The following is a 13,723-nucleotide window of genomic DNA, read 5'->3' on the forward strand; positions in this document are numbered from 1 at the left end:
TATAACAGCTTACACTATGAATATTTAAGGACCAAAGGAAGGCTGGATGATCAGTGGAGAGATGCCCTTCATTTAGATCTGTCTACAACAAACATAAATATTTATTAGGTTGTAGCTGTATTAACATCAGGAATAATCCTAAAACAGATACAGCTGCATCAGCATTTTCTTTTAAACTCTGTCTAGCATAGAAAATAATCTTGAACTGAAAACCTGATAGCTAATCATAAGGAGAGAATCATTTTTGCAAACTAAGGACAGCATGAAGAAGAGAACAGTAGAGGTTTTGCTTCACGAAATCTTACTGGAGCATTTATAAGCAGATGTTACAGTTTTATGACTAAAGTTTAGTCTATTGAATGTAAGTGATTATTGCATTCAAATCAAGAAAATGATGTAGAAAAGTCTACTTTAGAGCACATTGTCAGCTTATGAGAAATTTATTGATGGATTGTTCTCAGGACAGTCCCTTTGGTTTCATGGAATAAGCTTTATTTGTTCAGCCTATCATCTGTAAGAATCTGACCCAAACTAGACACACGTAAGCAAAAAAATCTAAAACTTCAGGTTCTTAGCCACTGAAGTTTTAATGTTGTCTGTGATTTTTCTTCTTAGAAAAAAACCCAAACAGTTGCCACTACTTTAATTCTGTATTTATGTTGCTGGATTTTTTAGAATGAATATATTTATACAATCAACAGACCAAATTCACCATAGTTTGAATAACTGATGCAAAAATCCACTTTAACTTCACGAGACCATCATTCACAATATTCTTCTAAAGCCTGACAGAGTCTTTCTAATAATATAACCATTATCCTGTTTATTGTTGTTATGGTAAAATAAAATTTGATTTTTCAAGTCACAGCAGATGTAAGTTGAATATAGCTTAGCTCTTTATCTAAGTGCCTTGGGCATAAATAGGTAATCAATCAATCATTCATAATCAATTTGTTGTTCAGCCATGCAGATTCCCATGTCTATAATTTCTGCCTTATTCAAATATCTTTAGTCTCAGTATATTTTTCATTGATTTTTTTCATCCAAAAGAGACACAAAAATAAAAAAAAAAAACTGTACCTCCTAAAACTCAGAAATATCACTCCAGAGAAAAAAAGTATCCCCTCTGAATGTCATTATATCCAATATATTTCACTATTTGAAGGCTTGGAACAAGTCTCCTGAGTTATCTTGGTCCCACTGTCACTGAAACTGTCCTATTGGGATTATAGGAATTGACTTTAAAAGTAGCAGAATCAAGTACCATTTCCACAGTTTAACATAATCTTTAAAGCACTAATATAGGTGCAAACATGCCATGAAGCAGAAAAGTAGGTCTTTTTATGGAGTTCCTATCCACACTCAAAGTAGATGGGAGAATGGTTTTAAATGCCCTAAGAGTTCCAGCTTAAGATATTAAACAAAGCCTCCACCACCACAATTTGGGGATCATAGTCACATGTGAATGTTGATTATTCTTTTGAAAGTGTTGAAGTGTAACAAAATGCCTCTTATTGTCAGTCTTTTCATTGTCTAGCTTGCTACTGAATAAACATGAGCATAGTTGTTTCGGTTTGTTTGAAAACTATTGAAAAATGTAAATAACCATTGAGCTTAGAATAAACAGTTGAATGTGACATTTGCTTTCATTCTAAATCGCTTGAAATGAGAGAAAGAACAGCATGACATTAAAAGCACAATCTATCTTATTGTGTGGTTCTTTTTCTGTGACTTTCTAAAAGCGTTACTCTTCACACATTCTGGAAGATAACCAGAAGCTCTGTTTGGCCAATTTTATCAGTAAAATGAGGGGTGAGAAAGAATATTTGCATTTAAAATTGCTCTTTAATCTAGCTGCCCTGGACCCTGACGCTTCCCAGTATCTTGATAGACTGGCCTGTTCCTTGCAATCAAATTATATATTTCTTTGTAAATACAATAAATTCATGTAGGTATTCATATTAACATGAGTGGCTTTTGGTACAAGATGTGGAAAGGTCTTACATATTTAATACGTTAAAAATATTGCAGAGAAGTGTGATATTCCATCCTCTTATGTCCTCTTATTCCATCCTCTAATCATACTGGAAATTTGGCAGGGTAATTTGGTGTTTCATTTTGGCTAAAGCAGTACCTAAAGGTCTGATACAACACTAACTGTAATTCTCCTCATTTCATTAGAATCATATCGTACTTATTTAGAACTCCTCTCTTTTTCATCCAGAAATGACAATTCAAGTACAAGTGAAAATTAAATATAATAGGCATTTTAGTCTCAAATTTATTTTATTTTGTAATTGTAACTGGCAAATATTCTTTGTGTTTGGGGTAAGAGGACAAGTGCTAGGCCACTTCTAGACTCATATAAGATCTCTTAGCAAGGCTTACCATAGCTCTTAAAAAATGAAAAGAAAAATATCACTGCACAACTCATTACTAGCTTCTGATTCAGAAGACAGAAGTACAGCTCCTGAGTCAAATGTCTTGCAAAACATGATCAAAAAGCAACTCTATTTTTGGCTTACACTTGAGCTAAGCACTCTTCAAATATTTAGCTTTAATCAAGCGCAAATGTCTGGATGTTCGGATTAGAATATATTGCGCGAACATTGGCTTTATTGCCTCAATAGGATATTCCTTCCAGTGGAGGATCTATTCAGGCACTTCTTGCTCTCACCCTGCTGTGTAAATCATGAATGTCAATCAATCAGCTCTATCGTCTTTTCATCTTCTTGCAAGTTCCCAACAAAACCTTTGCCTTTAAAATTGCCTCATCTTGTTGAGAAAAGACTCTAGAAGTCTCCCCTCAATTCGTAAAGATGATACCCGTGTTAATTTTCCTTACTATATTTCAGGTAGATGATAAAAGCGAGTATTCAACCAAACAAATCTTAACCTTTGTAATGAAAAAATGACACAAAATCAATCATCCCATTGGTCTTGTCAATAAAGGTGATGATGAAGGACTGAAACAATGTTTGAAGTCATTTTTATTTACCATCTCCTAGCTTGGCACACTAATATAGAAACATTATCAGAAGTGCAGATCACTCATCAGCTGTCAAGCAGACAAATCTAATACCTAAAATCACAACTGCACAAGATGTAAGCTTAAGAGAGGCAATTAAAATGCAACTCCAGTACTGTTCCCTCTACTCAAAGAGTTTCTGCTTAATGCAATGTAGAATATTAACTGAATTTACAAATTTCACTTGCTAAATTTCAAATAGCCTTCTTTTCACTAGCTCCAGCTGAACCTGCTGGCATTCCAGCCCTCCCTATGATCCCGCTCAGGCTCTTCGGCATCCTTTGAGTAACAAGAAAAGTACTGTACAGCTCTGTGGTAAATCAGTACTCCTGAAACGCTCCATAAGTGAGCCATTGCTGCCAACTGGTACTGTCATGTATTGCTATACATGGAAAGAATAATTCAAATAATTCAAAGGCAATAATTCAGCTCAGCTTGTGTACAGCATTAGTGGAAGGATTATGAGTAGGATCCATAATGCATGTAATGGGGAACAACACCACGTGGTTTGCTGTAAAACAACCAGAAGGCAAGGTCCAGAAGGCCAGTTTTATAACAGTTTTGAATACTTCTCAGCCGCTAGGGACATCTAAAGTGCAGCACTGCTTGTGGGTTATAGGTTTAAATCATGTCTCAGAGGATAATGACAAGGGCTTACTTCAGCTTTGCGAAAGAAGCTTCTTCTGAGGAAAGCTCATAATGGCCAATGCAAGCTTCTCTGAATTGTGCTGTAGTGGACCTCTCCTTAAATAGAAAGAGAGCCTGTGTAGACTAGTCACCCTGAACTAAGGTTAGGTATTTTGAATAGTAGGTCACAAACCATTCACCAACCAAACCAAAACACAACCCAAAAACGCAAACCAAACCCAATCTCTTTGATCCCTGAAGCTGCACAGCAGCTATTTGTTAAGCGCTCCATCCAAATTCATTCACAATGAACTTTTTTTAAAACGAGAAAAATTCATGTAGTCACTATTTCTTTTCTCTGCATATACTTTCTAATGTCTGTACTTCCTCCTGCAGGTAGTCTTCAGAAGTTGCTCAGAGATATTATTTATGCTACTCCCAATAAAAGCTATATATCTGTCACATAAGCAAGCAAAGAAAAAGGAGTGAGGTGTGTAACTCCCCTTTCCCCTGCAGGATGCCCAAGTGAACACACTCCTATGTAGTCCTCTTCTTTTCTGAAAGCTGTTGAAAATAATTTTCCCTTTGTTTGGCCTTTACTTTCAAAATGCTAAATGTGAGTATGTTCTTCACTGCAACAAGACTTCACTTTTCTTGAGAAATCTTTATGCATTTTCTTTTAAATACTCTCACAAAGGCCATCAGGAAACCTCAAAATATTTAGATATTAGATACTTACAGAGGAGTGACCCAAACTTTTGAATGCTTATCCAAACTGATTTGAACAGTTAGATATTTAAAGATTGAGCAGTCAATACAATTTCTGATTAGTAGAACTGAGCAAGTATTTAGAGATTTTTTTCAGGAAACACTGCTTAAACATTTAAAAAGTCTGCTAAAGCCATCCTATTCTATTTCTTGAGGTTCACTTTCAACTCAACTTTCAAATGATTACATTTTACTAGAGTAAAGAAAAATAAAAATTATGGACCAATCCGTGACATTGTATTCATGTGCATAACTCATCAAACCAAAGGTGCTTGCATACACCAGATAAAACTTGGGGGTGAAATACTGTTGTCAAAAATGAAGAAAATAAACATACAGAAATTGTAATATGCTTGTGGATAGCCTATAAGTGGAAAAGGAGAAAAAGTAAATTGGGTAAATTATTCAATATAAATTAGTTTTTCATCTCTAAGGTTCAGTGCGAAAGAACAACTACATATGACATTTGTTGCTGGCCAATGAATAGATTCATTTGTTATTAGAATGCAGTCAGATATGTAATGTAGTGGTTTATTCAGAAAGAAAAACTGTGTTGATTCTTTCATGTAAAATTAAAAGTCTTTCCCTAAAATATTATTTACAATTTCATATATTTATTCGATATGACTCATTTTCCTTCCACCTGCACACCAACAGTAGGTAATTATTATCGCAGTCCATAAGATACCAAGCTGAAACAGTATTGGGATTACACTCATAATTCTCTCCAAAATGGCAAGAGATTTTCATTGCAAACTGCCGGATGGCAGACAGTCTGGGGAGCCCATATTTTCCCAGCTGCGGAATATACATGTTGAAAGGACCTAAGAGACCAAAGGCTCTCCAAAACACATGAATATGTTTCTTGCTACTACATAAGCAGGCAAAATAGAAATGAGAACCCATTTGTTTGTTTTAAGGAATAATCTATTACAAACTCAAATGACCCTTTTAATTTGGTCTGTTTTGTATTCCTGAGAGTATAAGCATGTCAAAACAATGGGGAACTGGCTGAACGTTTTCCTAGTGCTCTATATTCCAGCTGCCTCAACCTCTCCTCCTGCTTTCTGTATATCAGCCTTGAGAAAAAGTGAAAAAAAATACTCCCTAAAAACTGCTTAATATCCTAGAACATTTACTAGTACTGTAGATAAGAAAAAAAGGTTTCCTTCATTTATAATCTTAACGTCAAATTGCAAGGATTCTGTTTTGAAATTTGTCACTCATAGGTTGGGAAAAGATGCAGTTCTGCACAGAATAGGAAGACTTCATATATTTTGAGACTAAGAGATAATATGCTATCTACAAAGGACGATATACCTTTTGAAATTCCTTTTTTCATCAGGGCTTTTCATTTAGAGATGGAAACTGTGTTGAGGTAAATAATGACAAGGGGCACAACAGAGACTGACTGTTTGCCTCCTTTCTGCTCCTGATGTTCAGTTGTGACTTTTGGTATTAATGGAATTTGTGTCACCTTATCAAACTCACTGTTATGCCATAAAACTGTGATACTTTTTTTTGCCTTTGTATTTGCCACTAAATATAAGAAGAGACTTTTACTTTTAACCTGAATATTAGAAATTTCACCCTGATTTGAAGTGGCTATGATCTAACCCCTATTCTACAAATATAGATGATTGGGTAAAGCTTTACCAATAATGAATATACTTTTTTTTCAATTTCTTTCTTCTATTCCAGGGAAACCTGGAATTGAATAAGACCTGTATCTCCTCAATGGTTCTCCTAATGATAGTTTAAAATTAGGATTATGGAGTGGATGGATGTTCATCTTATGCTTAGATTTGCCATAGTTAGAAAAAAACCAGACGTTATATTTGATGGTACTTTCTCCTCTACCTGATTATCTGTTGTTATAGTGATATTTCCAGGACGGAACATTAATGAGGATCACTTGAAAGCTTTGATGTTTACAGCACAATTATTTATAACACTTCATAAGAAAAGGTGACAGTTAGTATTGCTACTCGTTAATGTGCATCATTGTATCGCTTTTCATGAAAATTACCTGAATTCCTATTTCTGTTATGCATCTACAACACTCTTGATTTTGAATGCAAGTAAATATACACATATGTCTAGTTATATGTAAGAAAAAGGATTCAGAAGAACAAAAAAAATCTTATTTTCTCACAAAGGACATAATTTACTATTTCTAAGAACATGCCCATATTAAGTAATGCCTTTTAGCTATAACACAGTCTTTAGAGTATCTACAGTGCTCTTTCATGATGCACTAAGAGCTAATCAGCACGACCTTCCCATAGTCAAAGCTAAGCTGTGAGAAACAATAGGACCCCACATCACCTAAAACACAGGTTTGCAGACATTACATCACTCAGGCTATGATATACCATCATGAGGTATGTCATAGAAAGAGAGGAGTTATTGGACTAGAGTCTTCAAATTCAGGAGTACTCGGAGTTGGGTGGCTCAGATCTATTATTAATGCACGCAGTTACTTACGTATTCTTCGTAGGCCTCATGTGAAGGTGGCGGGGGTGGTCTGTAGCCGGGGACAGCCGGAGCGCCCCGTGCCCGCGGGGTGGGAACGCCCCTCGCTACTGGAGGGACTGGGAGTGCTCCACGCGTCACCGGGGCTCCTCTGGGTGCTTGGGCACCTCGTCCAGGTGGGGGTGGAGGAATCGCACCCCCACGGCCCCTACAGGGGGTAAAAAGAAATTAGTACTTTGATGTCCACATCAAGCGAGGGCATGTAAGCGTTACCCCATTTTAAAGGCTTGTATTTTTTTACTACTATTTAAAAAACGTATAATGGGTTTTGGCAGTCAAGTGCTTTTAGGCAATATCTCAAGAGGAGCTGTGTTACGGAAAGGCATTATTTTTAAGCCATCCAGTGACTTTTAAACCTGATCCTCTTGCTGCTTGTAGTAGTGAAAATCTGGATCAACGTCATTCAGTTCTGCAGAGCTACTCTAAAGTAGTGCCAGAGCAAGAAGAAAGTGAGGAGTTTCATCTCTTGATCTCAAACTACAGAAGCAGTCGTCTTTCGCAGCCTCCCTTTTATTGGTGGGTGGGACTGAGTAGCAGAAGAGTATGGTAGATGACAGAAAAGCACATGGCAAGGCAAAGCAGAGCAATGACACCAAGGGAGAGTAAGCACTTTCCTTCTTACTGAGTTTAGTGCAGCAGAAGGGAAGGGTAGCATGCAATTCTGCTCCCCCTCCGCTGTGCAGAGACCAGCGATTACAGACAAGCACAGAGAAGTTCAGCATCCTCCCATTCTTCTACGTTGTACCCATCATGAGGTACTAATCAGTATGCCAGAAGGAGAAGCTGCTACAGGTTACAAACAAGGTCTGGTAATTATACTACACCCTGAATTAGAAAGGGATATATCAGGGAAACAAGCTTTGAGTTTTCTTTCGGAGCAGTATGCTCTCGCGTGTGCTGCGCTTTTTGAACACTGTGCAAATGCTCCGTATGATCTTGAGTGACATGACTGCCATCACTTAACAGCCAGGTCCAGAGCCATAAAGAGAACTCATTTCCCTCGTAGTGTGAGCTGCTGTTGGTTCGCTATTCAGAAAGTCAAACCCATAGCTTTTGATGTTCCTTATTTTACTACAAGTAGCCAATTTTATGCTAATATATTTAGCTTTAAATATTTCATTTGCAATGTGTTTAGAGTTATACCTCAAGGAACTGCCTTTTTGGGAGGCTTATATGTTAATCCTAGTAAGCAGGGCAATCAACTGGGAGGAATGGTATTCGGGGTAGCACCCTCTCCTAACATTTTGATTTTTTTCAATCTTGTAATTCTTGCACTTGTAGCTGCATGTTGGCCCAGCTTCAAGAGAATGTCTTTAAAACATTCTCCTGGGATTTTGGAGTTGTAGGTAGAATGAGCATCCAAAGTCCTACTTTCTAAGCAACTGATTGAACCAGTAGGATATTTTGCAAGAAATGGGGGCCAGCACTCCATTGAGTATGCTTTGAAGGTAATTTAAAAGCTGGCAGTCTGTTGCAGTGATGTTCTGAACATAACTATTAAGTCAAGCTCTTCGAAGATTTTAGGTCTAAGGAAGACTGGTTTCTGAACCCAAAAAGACTTTCAGTGGAAGATAAACACTTAGATGGTCATGAATGCCAAGTGTAGAAAATTCTGTGCGTGTGCCTCACAATAGAGATAGAAAATTATGATTTAATTCAAAAAGAACTGAAGGGAGACATGATAGAGACCTTTGGGGAAAAAAAAGGACATCATAGGCAAGATCAGCCAATTTAATTACTGAAGAACAACCTCTCCATCTAGTTTAGAATAAGGAAGCTCCCCATCCTATCGCCTCTGAAATAAAAGTGGATTCCTTAGGACCCATCTTGAAATGATCTCTATGAGGCCTAGAAGTAACTAGATAACTTAGATGCCTTAGGCAACTAATTTCTCAAGGGTTCACAGTGAAAAATGAGTCTGAAAGAGCGCATTAAGATTATATACTGGCCTTATGAACAAAGACAGAGCTATCTGTTGCCAATATATGAAAAAGTATTGGAGGAATTCAGGAAACAAATTCATACACCAACATTTTTAGATGACGTCAGTGTAATTCGTATAGAATTGATAACATATAGAACAAATAATATATAATGTAATATGCATAATATAGATATAATATTATGCATATAATATACCCAACAAATATGTAATTGTTTGGCAAATAAAGTATCATTTCAGCTATGCAGCCTTCTCTGACTATAGCACAGAATGCTCTTGTACTAACCAATGATTTTATGATACCCACAATAATACTGATTTTGCGCCAGCATAGAATATTCTTTCCTAGAAAGTGCCTTTCACTGGCTTCATAATCTGATCTGATTTGTTGTGTGATGTTTGTGGTATAGCACCCACTATAGCCTGTGAACTGTACATTAGAGGACCTGGAACAATATAGACCACATAATTTCTCAGAAGAAAAATATTCTAGTTCACTGATCATGACATGCATGTGATTTTCTTTTATTTAAACTATGCTTGTTTTACTAATGTTTACACTTTCTAAAACTAGTGGCATAACAGTCATGCTAACACACCTTGAAGGAGCGGCAGGTGGCACACGGATTCCTCTTCCTCGAATGCCCCGTCCACGCGCTGAATCCTCTGAACCATTCAAATATGACAGTTCTCTCAGCTGCTCTTGACGAATTTCATCATTATAATCCTGAAATGTAAACGGTAAAACTCACTGAAACGTTGTCAATATTTTGGCTGAGCTGCTAAACCACCCAAAACAGAACTACTGTTTGGCATTTCCCACCTTTCTATGTGCATCTTGTTTGGATGAATTGCTCTGCATTATCACCTGTATGCTGAAAAAACATATTTTTGTATGCAGAAATGATAGGAAACTGAGGTATTCAAGAACTGGACAACCACCTGTAATATGTGGAAAGACAAAGTTATGTATGTATTAAGGCGGCCATCAAGAAGATATACACACAAAATAAAACACACAAGGCACACAAGGCATACACACAAAGCAGACACCAAAAACATATCTGTAAACAAGAAGCAAATGGACTTTCACATTAAAAAAGGTGCCAACCTCAAGCAGCTTGAGGTTGGATCAGAAAAGCATTTTATAAATATTTTATATTTTTTGGCAGACATCCTGGGGTACCTTTATGCACTCCAAACACAGATTCCTTCTGACACTGCACCTTGGCATGGAAAATTTATACTGGATTTATTTAACTGGGTGATTTAATCATAACATATCAATGATTATAGTGTTATGAATTTAAACTCTACATTTGTATCTTTTACTGAATGTTATCATCACTGAATGTAGCCTTTAGTTTATTCGATATATCCACTAAACAATTTCTAAAAGGAGTTCTTTCTTTAGAACTCGTAAGTAACAATACCATCTTTACCATCTAACATTGTTAAATGATATAAAATAGGCCTATTGTAAGACTGCGGGATATCAGCTCTACAGCACTGCAAGCTTCTCCTGGCTCAGCAAACAGAAGATCAGATGAATTTCCTTTTCTCACTGATATAAAATACACAGTATTAGACAATTTATACTTATTTTACAGTCTGTCTCAGTCAGAATTTCCTTTTTCTTTAGTTTCTTTCCTTCTGTATTCAGCTCTTTGCCTGCTGATCATGGTAATAGGAGCCCACTGCAGTAGCTGGCTCTCCAACAGTAGAACTGTGCAACAGTTAATCAGTGTTTCAAAACAGAAAGGATTATTGAATTTCAACCCTTCAGTTTTTCCTTCCTTTAACAGGCAACTGCCATTGACTGGCATTCAAGGATCTGAAAAAACTAGAGGGACTGCTGCTTCTCAGATGTTTGAATGTTCGGGATGTATTACAAGTGCCACTTCTTTTTAGGCAAGTTACAGACCAGGCAAACGGAGGGATGTAACCAGGACCTTGCTCATTCCTTATCCTTCTCAACTTTCTGAAGTCAGATATATAATACACTTCCTCTGTCAGTACAGTAGGCTTGAGAAATTTGCAGATGATGCTACGGATAGGTGGCTGACGCGTTGACCAGTAGAGGTGCAACCTCCAGGGACTCTCAGCAGCTAGAGGACTAGGCCAAGAGCAGCCTCTTACAGGTCACCAAGGAGAAGCGCAGAGTGCTGCACCAGAGCTGGAATAACCAACTCTATGCCCTTGTACAGGCTGGGAAGTCACAGGCTGGATAGGAGCACCGCTGAAATGACCTAGTGGATGCCTGGTTGAATATGGGCCAACAAGGTGTTCTCATTTGGGAATAAGGTAACTTTCATACGGGGCTATGTTAGGAGGAGTGCAGCCCACAGACTGAAGTAAGTTATTATTCTCTTTGCTCAGTGCTGTTTAGGTCTCACCTAGAGTATTTTCTTCAATTTTGGTCCCCAGGTTCAAGAGGCACGTGGAGGGTTCAGCTGAAGAGGGTCCAGCAGAGGACTATCAAGCTGGTTGGGGCCCAGAGCATATGAACAGTGAGGAGAGGCTGATGGAGGTGGGCTTGTTTAGTCCGTTGCAGAGGAGACTAAGAAGTGATCTAATAGCTGCCTACGATTACTTGACGGGAAACTACAAAGACGATGCCTTGGTAATGGTAGCCTGAACAACATGGGGCAATAACCACAGCATATGACTTAGGAGATCCAGGGTGCACAGAAGGAGGAGGTCCTTTGCTTGGAGGAGAGTGCAATCCTGGAACAGGTTGCACAGAGAGGCAGCAGAGGTGCCATCCTTGAAGTTTTCAAGACTCAGCTAGACCCTGGCCTCATGTTGGCAGAAGCACTTGGAGTGGGGGGCTGAACTAGCCAATGCCCAGAGGGCCTTGCCACCGACATTTCGGTGATTCTGTGAAGTTCCCATCCACCTTCTCTTGAGCCCAAGGTCCCGCTGTTTACTGATCCCCCTGCTGAACAGAAGCTCTTGTTGGAAGGGCGGGCCATTCGGTCAACTTGATTTATGGAACAAATCAGACTAAGCCTAGAGCTCTTGTGCTGAACAGTTGAGAGGTTGGTGAACTGAGGCAGATATGAGTGGTGAGGGGAGGGAGAAATGGTAGAGGAATTCTTCAGACAGCTTTGCCACTATTTTTTTTAATCTTATAAATTCATCCCAAAGAGCTCCCACAAAAGAGCTAAGGCCCTTTTCTCCTACAAAACTGAATCTGAGGTCTTCACAATCTATTTAGAGATACTGTGCTGAATCTATTTCATTCTAAGAGAGTTACAGGCCTGGTCATAATTTCACTTCTAAATTTCTAGTTAGTGCAGCTAGAATAAAATCTATTAATGAAATTCAAAAAAGAACTCCAATTATACAATACTACAAATGGTATTTGCAGCAGAATCATAATTAAAAATAAATCCCCAACTCACTAATAAATCATAATAGCTTTCAGTTCACACCAATCCCCAAATCTTTTCGTAAGTCTTTCTATTGTTCTGACATTAATGGTACTAAGCCAAAGGTATCTTCCTAAATCAATGTGCTCTATAAAACACAAAGAAAAACACAGATAGAAACAATCAGGTCATATTTACAGCAATAACCGAACAGGTATCATTTATTGTGCCTTGATTAGATTATCTGTTATTCATGCCTGGCTTTGAAAGGATGATGACTTCAAACTTGCCAGCTGAGTTTACTCTTCAGATTCTACACCAATGCTAGGAGTGAACTTCATAAATAATGCAAGTAAGTTTTGTAAAAGAGGGATGTAAAAAAAAAAAAAACCCCAAAACCCCTGCATGGTACAGAAGTTGGAGCTTTCTGTGTAGCTGCTTTAATCTCTCGCCTTTGGAACATTCCTGAATAAATGAGCTTCTAGAATAAATTGCCTCTTAGCTGCTATTCCTTATCCAGATCTGCATATCATTTAAAATATTAATATTGATTAAAAAGAGAATCTAAATAATATTTATAAAATACAGCAAGATCTGTAAATCTGCACCATTCTGTTATGCAATGCCCTGTTTTTCTGCAGGTCACTTACAGCATGCCCAGTTGAGAAATATGCACAATATATTCTGAAACGGCAAGGAAAAAACAACAAAGCACATGAAGCACTGTAATTAAGAGCCTGGGAAGGGTATCCTGAAAAATCTCAATAAAAAATTGTAACTGTATGTAGATCATTTACCTTATGTGTCCTTTAAAAAGCATAATAAAAATCATAATCGTCTAAACCTGAAATCTGTAATTTTTAACAGAAATGCTTACTTCGACTCTTTCATTAAACAGAAACATAACACTGAATTAATCTTTCATAACTACTACACGAGTCTAGCTAGAGACAGGGAATACTGCTGAATATTTAATTGTAGCTGAGTTCAGAGCCTAGCACTTGAGCAAAATTATGCTGCTGTTTCAAATATATCTAGTCCCAAGAGAGAGCACAAGATGCTGCAAGACGTACCTGTACTGAACAAAGTTTAATGAAGCAGTTACACACTGCAGTAATAAATAGTGTTTCAGAAAAAAGCTCTCACTCCTCGTATTAAAATAAACTCATGAGTAATCTGTTTTGTTCTGTACTTACTAGTTTTTCTCTGATTTAGAAGCCTTAGAGCTGATGATCTACATTAACCTATATATTCTGCTCTTAAATCCATGTTGTTTACATCCTTAAATGCATTACTAGCTACAAACAGCTTTTCCAGGTAATAATGATACTGAGAGTGCCATCTCCGCAAACCGTGGTGGTCAGTGTTTGCAAACAGCCCCTATGGGGGAGCTAACCACCCGCACCCACAGCTATTCACCTAAACATGTGTCTTGACTATAGAAATGCC

At 37.7% G+C, this 13,723-nt stretch overlaps 1 protein-coding gene across 5 annotated transcripts in view; it reads right to left on the minus strand.

Moving 5' to 3' along the window:
* KHDRBS2 (KH RNA binding domain containing, signal transduction associated 2) overlaps positions 1-13,723 on the minus strand; it is a 414,201-nt gene that overhangs the window by 150,504 nt on the left and 249,974 nt on the right. For all 5 annotated transcript variants that reach the window (XR_010388234.1, XR_010388233.1, XR_010388232.1 and 2 more), the window contains exons 5-6: positions 9,500-9,627; positions 6,911-7,106 (exon numbers count right to left, since the gene is read on the minus strand). Coding sequence is in view for 2 of the 5 variants with exons in the window: in XM_064508626.1 (XP_064364696.1) it covers positions 6,911-7,106; positions 9,500-9,627 (324 nt within the window). In the remaining 3 variants the exon portion in view is untranslated. The remainder of the gene's footprint in view (positions 1-6,910; positions 7,107-9,499; positions 9,628-13,723) is intronic.

The sequence above is a fragment of the Dromaius novaehollandiae genome, chromosome 3 (genome assembly GCF_036370855.1).
Source record: "Dromaius novaehollandiae isolate bDroNov1 chromosome 3, bDroNov1.hap1, whole genome shotgun sequence".
Classification (NCBI taxonomy): Eukaryota; Metazoa; Chordata; class Aves; order Casuariiformes; family Dromaiidae; genus Dromaius; species Dromaius novaehollandiae.